The 21838-nt window shown below is 38.9% G+C and overlaps 1 protein-coding gene across 9 annotated transcripts in view; it reads left to right on the top strand.

Moving 5' to 3' along the window:
* LOC102075574 (hepatitis A virus cellular receptor 1 homolog) overlaps positions 1-19071 on the top strand; it is a 65363-nt gene extending 46292 nt beyond the window's left edge. For 5 of the 9 annotated variants that reach the window (XM_013277569.3, XM_019367185.2, XM_025897098.1 and 2 more), the window contains 6 exons: positions 11319-16344; positions 16486-16821; positions 16908-16964; positions 17046-17134; positions 18032-18119; positions 18268-19071. In XM_013277569.3, coding sequence (XP_013133023.1) covers positions 16302-16344; positions 16486-16821; positions 16908-16964; positions 17046-17134; positions 18032-18119; positions 18268-18353 — 699 coding nt within the window. In that variant the 5' untranslated portion in view covers positions 11319-16301 and the 3' untranslated portion in view covers positions 18354-19071. Of the gene's footprint in view, positions 1-2489; positions 2706-3915; positions 3934-11318; positions 16345-16485; positions 16822-16907; positions 16965-17045; positions 17135-18031; positions 18120-18267 lie in introns of those variants that run through there. The other 4 variants (XM_025897108.1, XM_005467813.4, XM_005467812.4 and 1 more) reach the window with 3 other exon arrangements.
* Positions 19072-21838: the final 2767 nt, after the last annotated feature.

Genomic DNA, 21838 nt, shown 5'->3' with positions numbered 1-21838 from the left:
ACTTTCAAGGCTTTGATACATTAGGGACCTTCGACTGCATGTTCTTCTCGGTCAGCTTTAATTGTAATTTGGCTTTTTGCAGAATAGATGTGTCCAAATATCCAGTGTGATATTTTGTTTTCCATGGCGTCATTCACCTTCACTGAACAGTACAAAGGTAAATGGAAAACAGGTAGTGACGCAGAACGGTGACATGTGACAAGTTAACCATGCAGGGAGGGTGAGATGGGTGACAGCTGTGCACGTGAAAATATTTCACATATGAGATATTTTTACTTTTTATCATAAAGGGAAAGAGGAAGCCTTAATATTACCATAACATGTATAACTAGACATTTATTTATTTTTATTTGTTAAACATTAACAACTCATTTACTTTTGTAAATCACTGTCAAGGTTTGCATGTAAACATTTATCTTATCTGAACTGGAGTCCAAAAAATTGGGACTTTTTAAAATAAACCTGTCTCTCCCATTTCTAAACTAATGCAGCATTACCCATCTTTAAAGAATTGCTTTTGTTCTTTTAAATGTAAGTGTCGTCAGTAAGCTAATAAAACAATATTTACCTGGAATTTTGAAACAGTTCTTAATGTGCTCAACAGGATTTGTTTGACTTTATCAGGTGTACACTAACGCCTTAAAGCCTGAAATATGAAATAGTTGCCAGAAAATTATAAGTTTTGAAAATTGAGAGTTTACTGAACTATGTGAAAAATTTGTTTAAAAAAAATTTATTACATTTTAATTGTGTACTTTTTACAGTACTAATCTCGGCTCTCTTGCTACAAACCTGTGAACCTTCATTCCTTTATCTTGCATGGCTGAGATGTTATCATGTGTGTTTGCTGAAAAATACCACATAGGAGAACTTTGGCAGGTGTTTAGAACTTTTACAGGATTGATGTACTTACGTGAAAGTTTTAAAGCTGTATTGGTGCCATCAAAAAGAAGTATGAAATGACTCTTGAGAACTCACTGTTGTGAGTTAATCACAAGCCGGTTTCTAGTTTGCTGCTTCATATTAAAGTTTTCAAAGCTATGTGTTTGGATGGGCTGTGTCATACAGGCTATTTTACAGCTGGATACAGATCACTACTAAGTGTAAAGTTTAGTCTGTCCTAAATTGACATCCTTGGTAATTACCAAAATCATTTTTATTGTTCTGTGATTGGTAATAAATAATATAAATAATAAATATTCATTTATTATTCGGACCTGCATATTGATTTGACAAAGAAATTACAGCGTTCACTTTTTACTATTCTTGATGAAACTGGGACAAGAATTACCCACATTTGCATTTTGCATCCATTTTTTGCATGATAGGTTAATTGAAAAATCTAAATTTCTCATAGGTGTGAATGTGAATGCGAATGGTTGTCTGTCCCTGTGTGTTAGCCCTGCGACAGACTGGCGACCTGTCCAGGGTGTACCCCGCTTCTCGCCCTGTGACTGGGATAGGCTCCAGCGCCCCCTGCGACCCTGAAAAGGATAAGGGAAACGAATAGATGGATGGATCCAATTAAAATAATTTATTTTTTTAAAAAAAAGGTAACAGGATTTAATATGGAAAAAAAAATTCCTCTTATCTTTGGTAGGGTAGGTGGAACAGGCTCGAGCACCCGTGTGACCCTAAACTGGAAAAGCAGAAGGAAATGGACGGAGGAATTGTTGGGAAAAAGAAAAGTTTTTTTGTATTTTGTATATCTGGTAAGAACGTAAAAAATAGCTGAGATGAGCTCATTATGTCAATCTGTTATTCATAGGAACACTTTGTGATTGTCTTCTTGAAAATCCACTCTTTAGTCCTGAGCACAAACACACCAGATAACCATAATACCCTTGTTTCTAGTTTGTACTGATGAAAGGTACAGACAAGACTTACTGCAGTCTCTCAGAACAAACACTGCTCTTTTGAAATCCACAGACCTCAGCCAGAATAAACAGCGATACAATGGAAGCTCGTACAATATCGTACCTCATTTAGTCTGTTGTGTACTGGCAACTGTTTTGGAGGAGAAGGTGGAAAGAAATGTGCAGTGTAGCTTGGACAGATGTGAGGAATTGTGCGTACAAGATGTGCACATCTCCAGGGACTTTGTGCTTGTTGTTGAGAGAACAGCCAGCAATTTGCCAGATCGCCTTTCTTCTAATGACTTTTTAATGTGTCAGGCCATAAACAGTGAGTGTGAAGTAAGTCTGGATGCTTCACATTATACATCATTTAAATGTTAACGGTGAATGATGTTATCTCTATTTAGGATCATATGCTATTAAAAAAGGCAACATATTTAATTGAGTGAATAAAGAAACCCTTCTCTCTGTCTTAAACAGGAAACTCAGTTTCACTTGCCACTCTATCTGAAGTGGAAGTATCTTTCTTTGGCTAATTAAAATGCCACAGGCATCTGTGAGAAACTTGGTCAGTCCCAGCAGACTCTGGGCCAAGAGAGCTGCACAGTTGCAGCTCTAGTGTCTCCAAGGAGATTGCGGTCCGATTATAAAGAAAGGCGTCTATGGTTTTAACCTGTATACAGGCTGCAGCACAATACTGCGGAGATGAGAGGTCACGTTGCGTAACCTGAGGAATTTCACTGATTGGTCATTCATGTCTGGGTCAGGGCTGATGGACTTTACTAGAAACCCGTGAAGCAGAAAGAGAGAGAGGCAGAGGGAGGAAAAAAACCCCACTATGCACAGAAGGTTTGTGAAAGTCGCCTTTGCTCTTGGCTGGAAGGCAAGATTAAAATCATTCTGTATCGCTCGGTCTATTTCAGAACTATTTTAAGCTTTGGACTGACACAGGGAGATGTATCCACATTTTTAAATAGCTGTTGCATGCTATTTTTAATGTAAACAAAACCATATAAAGCAATTTTCTTAAAATGCCTTATTCAGTATATGACACTCCAATTTGTTATTCATTGCCAAGATGCAGGACCACTGCAGCAGCAGAAGCAAAGTCCATCAGAGCATCACAATGACAGGTCGTGTAAATGCTCTACATCGAGTTCTTGACCATTAGGAACACTATGGAGCGAGGTTTGAACAAGTGGATTCAGGCTCGGGTGGTTCTTTTGTGCTGCTGCTTTCCTGACTGCAGTAAGGCGCACAGCTACCATCCAGCAAAGGCAGTGGAGAAGACTGTGATGTAAACAGTGCAGACTTTTTAATAAATGTTATAACAGGAGGGACATCCTCTCAGGCCTCGAGTGTTTCTAGTGAGAAAAACCAAATGTAAACAGAAGTGTTGTTTGCTTACAAAAGACTCCAAAGTGCACATTTAAACAAATCCGCGCATTAACCTAAAAGAGATAAACCAAGCCTATTAATTCAGTCCATTTAGTAGCATCGCGCGGTAGGACTTCCATCAGCAGAAGCACAGTCATCATTTCCATTTCTTTTCTGAGCACTCTAAACATTTTTTTGTCCATTTTCAAGTCGCCAAATTAGAAAAAAAATCGTTTAGCATCTACATTTTTAAGACGTCCAAGCAAAGTCAGTGATATCGCATGAGAAAGATCGTGTGACGTGACCGAAAGATCCAGGAGATGAGTTGTTCATCTGGATGCTGTAAATCTGGGATTATTTTTCTTTATCCTGTCAGATCATCTGACTGTTTTTAAAGCTGAGTCAATATGAAGACCTGCTGATAGCCTGAACTGAGCCTCAGACAGATAATAAATGTCTATATTCAGACTCAGCATTACATAAAGTCCTCATTGGAATGTCACATCTGCCCTCTCAGGTGAGATTTTGTTTTCCCAGTGACTCAGTGCCCTTTCTCCAGCTCCTAATTGTGTTCATCTATGCAGATAGTGCGTTTCCTTCCCGTCTTTGTTTAGGTTCCACATATAAATCCACATATAATGGGTGAAGATGAATGATGTCCTCTGTAGACGAGATGGTTGAAGGGAGATAAAATGCATGCGTGAGTATAATATGTGTGTAAAAAATTCCTGAAATTCCTTAAGGAGGTAAATTGGCCCAAGTAGAGATTCCTTTTTTGACCTTGACTTGGAAGCAGCAGGAGCAGCAGCAGTGATGTGAGAATTAACAGAAAATTAATAACTGTCAGTGTCTGAGAAGCTTGTCAATTTAAATGTCTTATATTCTAACATTTGCCAAAAAGAAACGTAAAAAGCTGTCTGAGTATCTTTTTAAAAATACCCCTTGATTTCACCTCCCTGGCTGTAACTTATGTTTGGCTGTTGTGTAAAAGTCTCCGAGAGCAGTGGTAACTTCGGAGCTAATGATGTCACTGTAAGGCAGGCTGTAGAAATGACCTTTAACTCATAATTCTGGCTGAACGGAAGCATGATAAATCACCCTCCCTCTGTCTTTAACAATGATTCAATCAGAAACCACAGAATGGGTGTTACTCCTGTTGATCTGGTGAATGATGAAGAATTGGCTGAATCCTTCATCTATTGACTGACTGGTTGTTTACGGCTGCACTTTCAGTGTCTGGATGCACTGAAAGTGAAAATTGGGGTCATGTAAATAAAGCAAGGTACATATTACTACTATAAAATTGTGACTTTAGCGTGATTGGTTATATCTTCTTTAGAAGTTATTTGTTCAAAAGAGGTGACTAACCAAATGTCAAATAATCTTTACTGATGCATCCACATAATGAAACCTTGTTCACTTTACTCAGTAAGAATCTTTCAGTAAGATTTCATAGTGTGAGGAGCGACTGTGACACAAAAAACCCCCCCATAGTCATGAAAAAAGTACACCCACTTTTAATTTGTAGATTTTATGTTAAGAACATATAAAAGTCCTCGCCAGGTTTGAAAATGACAAATATCATATAACATGTTACACTTTGTCTTTATTTATTTAATAACAACAAAGCCAATAAGAAGGCCCATTGGTGTAAAACTAAATACACCCCATCATTCAAAAGCTTGTAAAACCAACTTTAGCATCAGTAACTTGAAGTGATCATTTTCTGTATGGTTTTAGAAGTCTCTCACATTAATAGGGATGGGTATTGATAAGATTTTCACGATTCCGATTCCATTTTCGATTCTGTTTAACGATTCGATTCTTTATCGATTCTTTTTAAAAAAGGAGAACACTAAGGTCGATTAGCTTAGAACTTTGTTTTATATCTTCTCTTTGAACAAGATAGAAATTTAGGAGTAACATGGCCTTACGAACCCAACAGTGAGCTCTTAAGAGGATCCACAGCCTACGGCTCTTCAATGGGGTGTCACGGGGTCCCCAGGAAAAAAAATTGTAAATGTAAAATAATAAAATAAATATTCTTCTGTAGCAATAACAAAGTATAACATAAATTATTCTGTAGCAATTACACAAGAATATCCAGTAATGTCCCTGCCAACAATTAAACACATTCACTTACCGAAAATCGGGGGCATCTGCTGTGTCAAATGGGTGCAAGCCTTTGACCACAAACTTAGTCGCTGCTCGGTGACATTCGTCTATTCTGGCCTGAAAGGAGACGCTAACGGTAGACTGCAGCGAGAACTGCCAGCATCTGAGCCAGCCAGACTCTGTCTGTCTCTCTCATCATGGTCACCTAAATGCAGCGCACAGTAATGGCAGGTTTTGTAATAAGGCAGATCACGCTAACATAATATGCACTGTTAGTTGATTATTTACCTGCCGCATTAACGGGAGAGGACGTGCAAACGTTATCGCTGCTGCTGGGTTGAGATTCACGAGTCCGGAGCGGAATTAAAAACACGACATTCATTTAAGGTTATCGCGTGTTTTGTGAGCAAATGCTTTTGCATATTCGAAGTGTTTCCTCCTTTAAATGAAATATCTACTCTGCAAGTGTTGTAAGTTGCCCTGTTGTCATCCGTTCTCGTAAAGTATAACCAAACTTTTGAGCGTTTGAGCCACTTAGGCGGCCTGCCAGGTAAATGACACTCCGCAACGTGGTGACGTCATTCGGGGCGACTGGAATCGATAAGGGAATCGTTTGCAAAGATGGCAAACAATTCCAAGGAATTGAAACAGTGGGAACCGGTTCTCAACAAGAACCGGGTTTCGATACCCGTCCCTACACATCAATGTGAGGAATTTCGGTCCACACTTTAAAATGTTGCTTCAGTTCATTGATGTTTTTGTGCATACGTTTAAGGTCCTGCCACAGGCAGGTTGAGGTTTTGTCCATTACAACACTTTGATTCTTTTCTCAGCCACTGTGTTGTAGTTACTGTTGTGCTTGGGATGACCATCCTGTTGGATGACTCAGTTTTAGTCGAGCTTTAGCTGTTGCACAGATGGCCTCACATTTGAATCTAGAAGACTTTGATATTTCATAGTCAACTCAGTGATTCTAAGGTGGACAGGCCCTGTGACTGCAAAACAAGCCCAAATCATCGCCTCTCCACCACCATGCTTGACAGGTGGTATGAGGTGCTTTTCTTGTGCATTAACGCCAAAGTTCTCTACTTTGATCTCGTCCGTCCAAACGAGTCTTTTTCTAATGGTACTGCTACAAACTTTAACGTTTAGCATGCCAACTGAGGCCTGTGCCGTTTGATATGTAGCTCTAGTTTTTTTCTTTGCAATTTCTCTGAACATTACACAGTCTGACCTTGGGTGGAATTTTCTGTGACGTCCACTGCCGGGAAGATTGGCAACTGTCTTGAATGTTTTCCGCTGTTAAATAATCTTTCTCACTGTTGAATGACGGACTTCAAATTGTTTGGAAATGACTTTCTTGGCTTTCCCTTTCCAGATTGACAGGCAGCAACAAGCATTTATTTAAGGTCATTGCTGATGCCTATCCTCCTTGGCATTGTGTTAACACATGTGAACGCTTCCAACAAACCTCCAAAACTCCTGTTTTCATAGAGGTGCTCACACATGCTGCTGATCTGTTAATAAAGTGCATTTAATTAGCTGCGCTAGATAGGCTGCTACTTACCCTCTTAATACCTATGAAAGGAATAAGGGTGTACTTACTTTTTTTTTGTTTAACTTGGCTTAGTTTTTATTTAATACTCTGATGTGTCATGTGTTATTGCTGATAAGATTAGGACTTTAAGGTCCAGATTTCTTTCTTTATTTTTTTATTAACCTTAGAACTGAAACAGTGTGTTTGAGTATGCTTAAATTTCTACATTATGTATATTAAAGGAAAAAATATGGAACGCTCTCAAAGAACTGTTCAAGAAACAGTTTTACGTCTGATTTTATTATGGATTTGGCTGCTGTACTTAGGACTTGACACCTTCGGATGATTACCATTATGTTGAGTCAGGCTTAATCACATGACAGGGAAAAAAAGCATAGAAGCTGCATGATTTAAGCCAGCAGGAGGACTGACAGACTTTTCTTTTTTATAATTTTCACATGATTATGCGAGTTTGTCTCGTTTTGAGCTTTGCTTTGACAAAATGTTCTGAAGGACGATGTTCTATAAATCTTGGTTTTGTAGGCACTCAAGTAGAAAAAGCTAATTTCACATCTCCACTTTTAGTGGACTGATGCTCAAGAAACTCTTTCCCATACTGGTCCCCTGTTCATGTCCTGGTATGGTTTTCTCAGCATCTCTCTGTCCTGTGTTAGTAGCAGGGGTGGCCAGGCCATGTGAGTAATGAAAAAAGGACTTTTTTTCCCAGCGGAGAAAAAGAGTTGGATCTGGATCAGCTTTGGGTCAGGAGAGCTTCTTTTCTTCTGTACATCCCTAATCATCTTTCCTTTAAGGGTATGTTTATGTTTTCACATTTTTCCCCTCTCCGATTGTGCCGAAGGAGAGTGAACTCATGAGAATGCTCTTCCTCATACCATGTAGGCACGGAGGCTTAAACTCCTACCTGTTGTTCATGGCTACAAAGCATAAAGAACAGATGAATATGAACATCATCAAGTGATAAGTCACTGACCCATAAAACAAAGTTTGCAAGTCTCCCTTAATGATGCTGCAGTGAGTAACAGTGACGGGATTCATGGCAGCGTCCCAGCACACTGCATGTGGGAGGAAAAAGAGATGAGCATCAATACTGGGAATGTTCAGAGTTACTGTGCTACGTGTCTTTTAAAAGGCAGTAATGTGAATACTATTTATTTTCTTAAATTCAAAACAAACAAACAAACAAAATCTCACTTGCTACTGTGTTGGAGTGTATAACGCTTGATCTCCACATCCTGTCTTCTCCAGCCCTGCTTCTCATTCCTATTTTGGCTCCACTTTCTTTCATTTCCAGCCTCTTTTCACTACTTACTCATACTTTCTAATTGTCTTTCACACAGTGGGACTGAAATTCTCTCCTCATTTGCCTTAATCTCCTCTGTCCCTCTTTCTTTTCCCTCACCCAGCCTTCTGTCTTCCAGGAGCGTTTGGAGGCATTTCCGCTCCCAAACTCATCATGAGCTCTGGTCTCCCCAGTGGGATATTAATAGAGAGAAGAGGAGTGGAACATTGAGACCCACTCCCAAGAGAGATGAGGGTGGGAAGTAATAAGTGGGGAAAGGGCCGATCTCCATAGTCACCAGCAACCATAAATCCATCATGTGTTAGTTACATGCACACAGATTATGTTATGTTCTTGTAGAGGAAACTAAAAAAAAAAACCTTGACAGAGAGAAAGGCATTTACAATAATATGCAAAACACAAAGAAACCAACTCTATAACCCATCAAAACACTGTTTCTGCTCAGTGGGTGCTCCTATATAAAATTCATAACAGTTAAATTTACTCTGAGGAACAACTCTGAGCTGATTCTCGTTCATGACCGAGAAAAGTGCCATAATATTCAAAGAGCAATTTACAGTCTGGCAATTCCAGCAAATTGCAGAACTTGCAACTAGAGATGAGTGTATATATGCACTTCAGTAATATTACCTGTTGTTTTTGTAGTAGTTCTGAATCACATCGAAAAAACATACAACCTAGCATGGTGTCACAAAACAGAGAGCTACAAGGAAAGTTTAAAAGATTTATTCCTAACAGTAGTTTGGACACTGAAAAACCACAGAAAACGTACCCTCATATGCATATTTAGTAATATATAATACAATATATAATAATTGGCACATCTTTTATGTATATAAACATAGTATTTTAACCCTAAATCATAATCTTTTCCTAATCAAGTGGTTTTTGTGCATAAGCTTAACCTTGGCAAGTCATCTAAACTTCACAAATATCGAGTGAAAAAAAAACTAAGGTGTGAAAAATATTTGTTTAATGTGAGTCTAATTTGCACTTATAGCAGTAAAGTCGAAGCACATTAAGTTTCTTTTCTTTCTCGAAAGTGCTTCTCTCTGTGACGCAGAGAAACCATTTAAGTGGCCATCACACACCACTGCTCGTCCTCTGCCATTGTTCTCTCAGCAAAAACACTGTCACCTTGCGTCACGACTGGTCTGTGGATTGTGGAGAACCAGTCATGAGGCGACATCAAATTTTGCAGCGTGCAGCTAATTTGCAGTGACCATGCAAACCACGGCGAGAACGTAGGTTGGCGACAGCGGCGTAATATGACAGGCACCGCTGCCAGTGTCACGTGGCCTCATTACACAAGACTGACGACAGTGCTACTGTACTTGGATTCAATTTGAATCGTGGGAGTAACAAATAACACTTGATTTATGCACCATGAGGGACTTAAGGGTCACAGCAGCTGTTGGTCTACAGCACTGGACAAAAGTCTTGAGTCACCCTTCATTTCTCTCCAACGATCCAGACCTTCTTGTAAATATTAAAGTGATCTTGAACTATAGTTCTCCCAGTTTTCTAAATGTCTTTCAAAGGTTTACTTTTGATATTGGCTGCTTTATTCTGTTTGGCTAAACGATTTGTTGTTTTTGGACTGATCTGTTCTAAGGACTTTTGCCCACTGGGAAGCTGCCTCGAGAAACGTACACACTATATTGCCAAAAGTATTCAGTCGTCTGCCTTCACACACATATGAACTTTAGTGACGGCCCATTCCTAATCCATAGGGTTTAGTATGATGTTGGCCTTTGCAGGTATAACAGCTTCAACCCTTTTGGGAAGTCTTTCCATGAGGTTTAGGAACATTTCCGGGAATTATTGACCATTCTTCCAGAAGCACATTTGTGAGGTCAGACACTGTTGTTTGATGAGAAGGCCTGGCTCACAGTCTCTGCTCTTATTCATCCAAAAAAGTGTTCTATCAGGTTGAAGTCAGGACTCTTTGCTGGCCACTTAAGTTCTTCCACACCAAACTCACTCATCCATGGGTTTATTCACCTTGCTTTGTGCACTGGTGTGCAGTCATATTGGAACTGGAAGGGGCCATTCCCAAACTGTTCTCGCAAGTTGGGAGCATAAAAGAGTCCAAAATGTCTTGGTATGCTAAAACATTTAGAATTCTTTCACTTCTGTTGGATTGCCAGACAGAAAAGCATGATTCATCACTCCAGAGAACACGCCTCCACTGCTCTAGAGTTGAGTAGCGACGTTGCTTTACACCACTGCATCCAATGCTTTGTATTATCCTTGATGATGGAGGCTTGGATGCAGTTGTGCTGTTATTGAAACCCATTCCATGAAGCTCTGTACACACTGCTCTTGAGCTAATCTGAAGGCCACATGAAGTTTGGAGGTCTGTAGCTGCTGACTCTGCAGAAAGTTGATGATCTCTGCACACAATGCACTTCTCTGCGATTTTAGGTGGTCTACCACTTCATGGCTGAGTTGCTGTTGTTTGCAAAGCTTCAACTTTGTTATAATACCACTAACAGTTGACTGTGGAATATTTAGCAGCAAGAAAAGTTTGCGACTGGACTTGTTGCACAGATGGCATCCTATCACAGCACCATGCTGGAATTTACTGGGCTCCTGTTAGCAACCCAGTCTTCCATAAATGTTTGTAGGAGCAGTCTGCATGACTAGGTTCTTGATTTTATACACCCGTGGAAGTGACCGAAACGCCTGAATTTAATGATTTGGGTGAGTGAGTGAATATGGATTTCATTTTTCATTTTTTCTGGACAGATGTACAGCACCTACTGGCGGAGTTCATCACTTCCATTCAGTAAATGTAACTTCGAAGGTTCAAAAGTCTCTGAGCTCAATATCAGCAGTGCTCTTTTTCTCCTTATCTAACAGATTGTGTTGACAAGCGAAGGCAAAAACAAGCTGTCATTAGAGGACAGCAGCGGCACACAAACTGTCAGGACCGATGTGACCACGAGGTCTTCATCGAGGCGTCACAATGCTGAATAACTGAATAAAGAAATGTCATATTGGGAGATTACATGCATTTAGCTTAAAATCAGATATTCAACTAAATTTCTACTTTAAAGTATTTTAATTTTCTCTTAGTGATGTTAATTTTAATGATCTCTTTCTCTAGGATTGTTGTCCCCCTTATACACCATGGAGGGGTCATTTTATAGACCAAAGAGGTATTCGCCTGATCAGCACTCTTGCTCGAGAGAAGAGAGTGGATACTCCGATGTCAGCAATATTGCAAATCGATGCATTTTCCCATCCGCCTGCTATGATGGATCACTCTGGAAAACCTCAAATTGACTGGAAAGCTGATGTATGTGCTATATTAGTATACTCATTATTCTTCAAACCTGAGTTCAGCTTCTCTTTCTGCTTTTGTTTCGAGTTTCAAGAAATAGGAGCTGACTGCAGCAACTACCAACATCCTTAACAACTTCTAAAAATGACACAAAACTTTGACCTACGCAGTCCAACTTCTTCTTTTCTGTTTGGTCATGCTTTTATCGGACATCAGCAAAAGTCACCTATAGCTATAGATTTCTCAGTGCTGGGACGCCGGCCTTTGACCAGTTTTTCTGCTCAGAATGACATTTTTAAATCGTTATCTGTACAACTGACTGACGGAGGCTTTGGCTTGAATTCCAGAGTTAAATCACAGAAAGCAAGACTCCCCTTCTGTCAGGGAAAGCTTAAGCTTAAGCTTAAGCAACGAGACTTTAACTCATAATAGTATTAAAGCTGCAACAGGCACCTCAGCAGGCTGTATTCTCTAAAGCATAATTCAGAAAGGATGTCTAATATTCTTACTAAATTGTCATTTTTTTAAAAGTTTTAGATACTGTTTAATTGATAGTTATTTTGAATTTGAGGATAAAGTTTCATATTATTTTATTTATGAAGTGCATCAGAGTCAGCATGAGGTTTTTGGGGGTGAATGATGGGCTGAAGTGTGGCTCTGCATCCCGACTCAGTTTGTGAAGAGATTCAAGTCATAAAAGTGGGTTTGCTATTTTAGGCATGTGCTACACAAAATATACACAGTGTAACTGAAAACACTGTGAAGCTTTGTTGGTATCAAACAAGAGCAAAATCTTACGCTGATTAAAATCAGAGTCAGCTCTACTGGCCACAAATATGTACACACACAGTGGGCTCTATTTTGTTAATTGCACACAATGTGCTTAACAGACTCGACAACCAGACAACAACAGCATAACACACAATAACATTTATAACACATATACATATGTGCAGTGGTGCAGAATGTGACAATCTTGGAGTAATAGGGTGGATAACTGCTTACTATATGCACAGATATAGATATGTTCAACTTAACAAAATTGTATTACTGTTTAGGTAGAAACAGTAACTGAAACCAAGGTCTTTGTGGTTTTGGCAAGTTGTTTTTCAGTTGATCCTTAGTTCTTGTTTAATCACACTTCACTCATAAACTTATGATATTATAACATGCTTTCAGAAGATAAATTTTTACATACTTCTATCTACTTTATCTGCTTCTATGCCCAGGGACTCCAGATGGAAATTAGATAGTAGCTAAATCTGGTGCAATGCATCTTTTCTCTTAGGAGATTAATGTTTGTTTTTTTTTGTACATGGTCCCGGACAAATAAAGTGGAAATGAAATGAAACAAACAGTATCAAAGAGGGATGTAGACTCTGTGATATCACCCACTTGTTTTGAAGTTTTGGCTGCCACCTTGTTGTTTTTTTGTGGAGACAGAAGTTACCATATATGGATGAAAGGGTGGAGAGTTAAGTTGTCAGCTATTGCTTTTGAGGTTGAGCTGCGTTAAATAAACTGTATGTGTGCGTACACACGTATGTGCGTATGCACATATCTACTGTTTGGTGCTAAGGGACAGAATAATAAAATACTAAAATGTGACTCTTGAACACACACACACACACACACACACACACACACACACACACACACACACACACACACGTAGTGAAAAGATCTGGTTTAAGTAATGGACTTGAAGTACTAGAAGTGTGGCCTAAAGGATTCCAGTTGTGACTCTTGTAATGAGGGGAAAAGTTATCCACAGAGACCAAACTGGCTGTTAGACATGCTTTTAATTCTGTAATGCAGTTTTTGGCACTTCACTTCACATCACCTGTTTTTAATCTACTACACCCGTTACCCCTGTCTTCACCTACCACTTGTCAATTTTCTTATTCTCGCTGGGCAGGTTTTCAGATGTTTTGCAGTATTCATTGTTTGTGTTTCTAGTGATTTCTCCCCGTGTATGACCTTTGTCTGCCATCGGAAATTTGCCTCTCACCTGTTCCCAGCTTGATTTGTTTGTCCTATCCGACTGCCTACTTGTGCATGACCACGGACTGTTTGATTAAAGATTGTTTTCGACTACCTGTGCCACAGAGGTCCTGTGTCTAGATCCTCTTTTCTGTGAAACTGTTAGACAAAGGGCAAACACTACCATGAAAAAATCTCATAATTCTGCAGTCACCACATGAAAATAGATTAAAAAAAGAATAAAAAAACCCAAAAACCTAAACAAACACTGAAATTAAATTTGCCAGGTGCATATATTAACAATAGACTCTCATTAAACTGATAGAAACCCTGGATGCAATTATGTTTCCTTCAGACATTTTTTGCTGATGCAATTTAGAGAAATTAAATTTCTCGGAGACAGGCTTGCTTTAAACTCTCCCATCACACCTTTTGTCAGTGAAAAGATTCCAGTCTCATTAGGTCTGCTGTTAATATGAAAATATGAGAAGTGATTAGCGGCTTCACGAAATGACAAAACACAGGACATCACGGAGGGAGGACAGTGATCTATGGAGTGCTCGAGCAGCTCGGTGGTGGCTGACAGTGTTGACAAGTGGAGGTGGAGACAGGCCTGTCAGAGGTGAGTGGAGGGCATTGCAAGACTGGCAAAAACAAAATATTTTTCTTAGACTCTTGTCATTATGTGCACACAACACTTCCATTAGTTATGTTCTTATAATGGCGACTTTTTACCAAACACACATATTGTAAAGTGCATATGCACCTGCATGCACTAAAATGTGTTGCTGTGGGATTGTGTATAAATACCATTGTGCGTTCCTTGCTTTTCATGTCATTTTCTCCTTAAATTCAAAAGAAAAAATAGTCTAAAACAAAATCCACCTGCAAGTCTAAATTGGACAAATGTTAGCAGACGAAGTGTTTGAAGGCCAGACTAGGCAACTAGGCAACATGACTCTTAAACAAGACCCAACTCAGACAGGCACACAGTTAAAACAGTTTATTTAAAGAAGAGTTTGCACAGGAATGAGTGAAAGCCACAGGGCTCAGGGAATAATGTGTCCTAAGGAGAGGAGAGAAGGAGTCAGGTCCAGCGGAGCGCAGAAGGAAATTTCCTAATGATCCAGTTTCCAGGATGGTCTCAAAGGTATGCATGAATTATCTTAATTGGAATGGATAAGCTTGGAGGGAGGAGCACTGGCCTGTCCTCACAAAAGGACAGGCCTGTGGGTCATAGGAGGGTGGCATGGCGAGATGGAGCGTGTCCTGGAAGAGAATTCCTAAGGAGAGCGGTAAACTCAAAGAAGGTAGATGAGGTTGCTGAGGTAAGTCTTGAGGTCCCTTTCATCTGCAGGATGAACACAGGATCAGTACACATATAGATATCAGTAGGAATAAACAAGAGCCTGTTTACGACTTGGAGATGACAGACAGTCTGGCGGAGTCCTGATGTTGAGAAATATCAGCTGCTGATGAGATCAATGAACCACAGGTGCGCTCGCTGAGAAGCTGCCTGTCCAACCAATCCAAGAACAGACAGAGAGAACAGAGCCAAACACAACGGCCCAATACTGTATTATGATGGATGGATGAGACAAATTTGTCTCTGTTCTGTGAAGTGTGAAGTATGTTAAATAAGACTATAACTGGACAGCTTGTAAAAGCAGCGTGTGTATTGTTTGGAAAGCAGTGGAATAAGAAATAGGAACAGAAAGCAACCGGGAGTGAAGAGCTTCTTCAAAATAACGCTTATTCTTTTGAGATGTGCAAAACAAAAAGGAACAGTGTGTATTATTTCAGGTCTATTGGCCACTTTGAGGATCATCCTGAACCTTGTAACCAGCTGATGTGTAGAGTGCTGGATCTATTGTAATATCTGTAGGTAGTTAGTATTCTTATAGTATGTATTTATATTAATGTTTATATAAAGGTGCAGCTATTATTTATGCTGTAAATCTTGCATAGTCCTGCACCATTGCTGTTGTTTTTTTGGGGGGGTTTTTGCATCATAACACCTTGTTTGCATACAAAAAATGTAATTCTGATTCTTATTGTAATGAGTGGTGACTGTGGTTGATGTAATTACAGTAAAAGCATCAGGAACATGTGACGTGGGTGCACTGAGTAACTGTAAAAATCTCACAAAGGACGTTTTTGAAAGTCATCTCAGGAACAAGCTGAGCCCTTTTAAATTGTCAGCCGCAGGGCCAGAAGAGAACAACTCATCCCAGACAAATTACAAAAACAATTTTGAGTGTCCTTCCACTGTTTTCTTTCTTCGCCAATTTTACCGCTGAACATAAACTTTAATAAATCTCCTGAAAAATCACAAGCAGCGTGAAGGAATTCAGATGTCCAGAGTGACAATCTATGGATAAATCAGGAAAACAGGCTCATAACTGTTAGTGACAGATGTGACACTTAGTCATGTTTCCTGTTTATCTGTGTGTGTCATCGATCTTTAACATTTAAAGTGTCCCATAACAAATAAATGGAGGAACGCACGATCTGTTTATATTACAGAATATAACATTTCCAGCCTTTTGTCCCCCTTTTCTTTTATATGCGAGAGTTGAGCTTTATATGTACAATGATAAACTCTGGAGTACTTCATAACAACAGATGAGACATACATTTTCCCCAATGGGCTCATTGTGCATCACAAGAATTCAAGTCCAAATGTAGACCAGACAACCGTAATTTCCTTCTTCATTTTTAAAAAGGGAAGTGAAACCTCCAGTATTTGATAAAACAGTACGTGTGGTGAGGGAGAAGCTCATTACATCCTCACTTGAGGACATTGTTAACAATAGCCTACACATGTGTGGTCTGTTTTGCTTTTGCCTCTGGATCCTGATCCGAGGTAAGTCGATATTTGGTGCTTTTATTGTTTCAGACTATATGTAGCGTGCTTGTTGGTGTAGGAGTGTGTGTGGGTGCAGTAGTGGGCTTCAAATCAGGGTTACAAATGTAATCTGTATCATCTATTGCTGTTCCTTCACAGTGTCCTTCAGCACCAGAGTCACTGGCCTCATTGGGCACAATGTCACTTTGACATGTAGGTATGATGCCAAAACCTATGGAGTCCTGAGTTTTTGTTGGGGCAAAGACAGGGTGCCCACATCCAAATGCTCCAACACCATCCTCTCCTCCACCGGTGAGGCTGTGTTTTACAGAGGGTCCTCCAGGTACCAGCTTTTGGGCCGAGTGACAAATGGAGATCTGTCGCTGACCATCCTCAATGCTCAGAGGGAAGATGCTGGGGTGTATGGCTGCAGGGTTGAGATTCCTGGGTGGTTTAATGACCACAAGGTCGACATTGAACTGATCATAGAAGAAGGTAACACTCATGAAAAACTTTAGTGTCGATCACAAAATCATTGATGCTTTTTAGTTGAAAAAATTGGGCTGTTTTGTTTTTCATAGGTGCGTTGGAACAACCTGTTACACAGAGCTACACAATAACTACTGCTGGAACAACAGGTGAGCAAACACCTACAAATAAATACGTTTAATTTTTAGCATAAACTGTATCTTATGGATTATACCAACTGACTGTTTCAGGTGCTACAGAAATACTGACAGTGTCGGCATCTGAAAGCGTGGAAGTTGGTCACCAACAAATGGACGCAGTTCAAAGTGAAACAGATCAGGTATTTGACTTTTTACTTAAATCAGGAGAAAGTTGTGTGTTATAATACATCAATTCCTATTTGTATAGCACACTTACAAAGTGCTTCACAATTTTACTAAAATCACACATTAAAAATAAGCATATATGTTCCAGTGTACATAGACAGACTCGACATATGATCTTACAGTTATTCCTACATCCACACATCAGATGTAAACAATAGCCAAATACAATAGGAGATAGTGTAAAGAAAAACAGTCGTTTGAAGCAAAGCACAGATTGATCTCATGAGCTGACGAAGGCTGTTCTAATGTTTTTGGCACCACAACACCTAAATTGTGATCACCTGTGGAGTTAAAATAAAAGCGTGAAAGAGTTCAGCGATCAGATGGTCGGAATGGCCGACTGACGTTATAAGGTCGCAGTAACTCTGCTATAGACGCAGGAGTCTGTTCATGTGGAGGTTTATGTATTAGTAATAAAGGCTTAAAATAGAGTCTGGTTTTCAGTGTAAGACAGTAAAGAGAAGTAAGAACAGAGTTGGTGGGTGATGTTTAAAAATATTCACAGCACAAAGTTAACTCAGATAATGAAATGTTTTAAAGCACGATATGACTCATGGTGAACAGGAAACCTCTGGCGTTTATTTTCCTTTAGATTTTTCTTCTAGCAGTTAGAGAAGAAATGACACTAACTTGTAGTTTTGTCTTTTTATTTACTTATTTATTACAATATTTAGGACATTTGGATTTCCTCAGATTAACATTTTGTCTCAAGATTGATGTGAGACAATTAATTCAAAAAATGAGTGTAAAAAAATTCTGATTATTTAAGATTATTTATGTAACATATTTAAAATTATATGGCCATTATAATTGACCCAGTCCCTCATGATAAGGTTTATTTTTCATCGCAGGTGAATTTCTTCTCGAGCATTGGGAACATTGGCAGGATGGCAGGTCTTTTATTGCTCACCATAATCATAATCCTCTGCTTTATTTTCCGTAAGTATGGAATGGATTATCGTTTGTGAGTCATCTCCCATTCCTGATTAATTTAACATTAAAAGTGGGCATCTATCAAACAGCTGAAGTCACAGAGCGGGCTTTCCTTCTTACTGAGTATCTTCATATTTGCATTTCTTCAACCTAGGAAGGATGTTCCTGATGAAGGAGGCACTAAAACATCACAACTCCATAACTGCTGAGAATGTTTATGAGAGCATCGCGATGACATAATGCTGTTGATCAAAAATAAGACATCAGATTTCTACAGTATAAGGAACTTCTGGCTGCAGAAGTGAATGCCTGACGTATGTCTAACCTTCCCATTTCTGGAGCCTCTGCTTAACTAGTTTCCAGTTAAGCAGGTAACAGGAGTCACTACAAAGATCTCACAGAGAAGGGTGCATTTGTTTCACAAATTGCAAAAAGAACCTAAAGATTAATTAATGTTTGCATTTACGCTTTCTTACTACCCAGAAGAGTTTTGGATTGTCTGTACTTGCAGACACAATACCACCTACTGGCCCTACTGAGCAATAACAAGCAAATGTGAAAAACAAGTTTGTTAGGTATGACAGCACTATTATCTGAGTATACACCTCTCAGCTATAATTTAAAAAACTTTTGCATGACATGGCTCAAATGAACTGTGACACAGGTGTTTAGTGATGTGAAAAATATGTACTGTACTATATGTTATATAAGCTTTTTAACCACTGAATAATGTAAAAATGGAAGATGATTTGAGAAAGAACCTTTACATGCCAAGACTAATTGTTTATGGTTTATTTATTTCTCTCTAAGTCGTGTCTCTGAGTCATTTAAAAAGTCTTGTGTATGCTCTGTTACACTGTATTAGCAAACTGAATAAATGTAATTACCTCTACCTCATTATAAATCTCCTTTAAATGCTTTTCTCTGGAAGCCAAAAGTTATTAAACACAAACCTGAATAATGTTTTTCCTTGTTTAGTTCTTAGCAACACGCGTGGGACTGAAAAATATTTATACATTTTGCCAACCAGTAAAGACCAGTACAGGACTCAAATGCACCACACAGAGCCAGGAGGCTTTAACTTAAAAAACCCAGTGTTTACTGGACAAATCCATACACATGACATCAATCAAAACAAGTACAAAAATGCTTTAAAACGTCTTTAAAGTAGAACAAATAATAGAACATATAGATTTAATACAGGTGACCTCACACACAGGGGGTAAAGTGGGATTTGGCAGCGTGGACCTTAAGCTTGTGGGTGGCTGAACAGCATTGTTTATGTTGTTTATGACAAACAATGATAGCTGTCAAAGTTTGTTGCCCGTCCAGTTCCGAACTTTGAATACCATAAAATTATTATAATGTAATTTGTTTTGCACGCTGCATCACGATAAGTAAAATTACAACTTACCCAACACAATCATGTTCAGATGCAATATCTAAAATGAAAATCTAAAATGAAATAGCCTGAATTCACCAGTTTATCAAACATGAACAATCCTTATCATTTAAAAAAGTTATCTTATATTTTCTTACATCTTGAACTCTCTATGTTCATCTCTCCCTGGGAAGTACAGTAGCTGTACATTAGGTAAAAAGACACACAGTGATGCAAACTGCATGTATGAATAGTTACATTTGAAATGATCCACCTCTCGAAAATGTTTCTCCATTTGTGCTTGCTCCTGTTCTGCAGCACTAGTTAGATACTGAAAAACCACAACTTTATTTACATCTGCACCATGAACGCACAACAGAGCTGAGAAGGGAAAAGGCGATGTGGTTATGTTGCAAGCGACGCCGTGGGATATCATTATTTTCTTATCACTCCATACCGCCAGCTTGAAGCAGCTGCAGGCTGCAGCACATGAAAAATCAACTCCCTCTACTGTGTTCTGTATTACTCTGACTATCAGATCTAATTTCTCATTAACTGAAGGTTGATTGTTTAAAAACACTCAATATTACTACAGTTTGTTGTTGTAATGACACATTTTGGAAGTGATCAAAGAGGAAGCACTGTGCTGAGTTACTTAATATCCAGCAGAACCAAATGTTTGCTCAGCAGTCTGAGAAATAAGCAAAGAGTCCAGAGCCCTTGAGAGAACTAGTGTTTCTGTTTTCTATAGTGTTTCTGTTTTCTATAGTGTTTCTGTTTTCTATAGTGTTTGGAAATCATCAGTCATCATTTTTGGTAAACCCGTTGGGTGTTTTTTGGAGTTTTATTTTGCGCATATCTTTGCCACTGAGCAAAAAAATGTGAAATTGTTTAGATTTGTCTTCCTATCCAGATCAGCATGTCATGAACAGATAAACAAATAAAATATGAGAAGGGGATTCTGCACCTGTGGCACCTCCTGTTTTAATTGAACCACACAAGGAATGATCGATCGGTTCAGTTCAGATTTCTGCACATTTCATTGAAATAATCCTGAATTTTGGATGGGGAACCAATGCAACAAAAACAGAAGCAGCTCTGTTCCGTTTTAGCGAGAAGAAAAATGAGTTGTGGCGCACACACTAAAAACAGCACCATGCAGTTTGGAAATATTTTAACACTGAAATCACACTGTGCTCAGTTCTGTTTTGTTTAACAGGGGAGTTAACATAATGAGAGTGTTTAATAGACGGAGCGTGTGCTGCCTAAAACGGGTGTTTTAGGCAGCACACGCTTACTGTAAGCATGTGTTGGAAACTAGGACTGTACTTCTACAAGTTTCATTTAGACTTAAAAGGTATGGAGGTTCCCTTTTGTACCAAAATAAACTTGTTAGTTAACTCCAGTTTATTGTAGAGCCATGATGCAACATCCGAGTGATGCTGCCGAAGTTACATTATCCACAAATAACAAAATGTGAGTACTCTAAATATTTATTACACCCACCTTTGGGCATAATAAATATTTAACACGCCTATTTTAGATGGAAGATGGTCTAGCTGAGACAAAATGTTTTCCCAGCACTTTGTGGGCATCAGTAAAGTCAACACCTGTCCTCTATCACTGCAGGAGAAACATTGGTTGTGTTTTTCACTGTAGTAAAGGAGCAAGGCAGCTCAAAATATAGATGAAGCAAGATTTTTCAGAACTACATAATATTTTCATATGTAAGAACAAAATGTAGTATGTGGTATTTACACACGCTGACCACTTTATTAGGAAACACAAATATCAGTTTAATCAATCACATGGCGGCAGCTCAGTGCATTTAGGCATGAAGACACTGTTGAGACGTCCTGTTGAAGTTGAAACTGAGAGCGAGCATCAGAATGGGGAAGGAAGGTGAATACGTGAATTTCAACCTGGCATGGTTGCTGGTGGTCTGAGCAATTCAGAAAGTGATGATCTGCTGGGATTTTCCCCACACACCTGTCTGTGGAGTTTACTGAGAAAAATTATAAAGGTTTAAGAGTGAAATTGATAACAGGTTATAACGTTAAAGCCACTGAGACTGGGTCGTCCTTTTTTGTCTCCTAGTTACAGAGTTAATATTGGAGGATTTTATCATCTGTTTGTTCTAAATGAATTCTAAAATAGTTCAAATAAAATGTGTTTTTCCTGATCTCTCGATTCTAAACAGAAGTAATACTTGTCTCAAAGAATTCATCTCAGCAAACATTTTCCTTTGAAGAACAAAGATGTGCAGATTTTTTTTTCCTGCTAAGATATTTGTTGACTTTATTTATTTGAAGAGAAACCTTTTGACCCCCACTAATCAGTATGA

The sequence above is a fragment of the Oreochromis niloticus genome, linkage group LG2, assembly GCF_001858045.2.
Source record: "Oreochromis niloticus isolate F11D_XX linkage group LG2, O_niloticus_UMD_NMBU, whole genome shotgun sequence".
NCBI lineage: Eukaryota > Metazoa > Chordata > Actinopteri > Cichliformes > Cichlidae > Oreochromis > Oreochromis niloticus.
The sequence above is the reverse complement of the archived record's forward strand: the minus strand, read 5'-3'. Positions and strand labels throughout refer to the sequence as shown.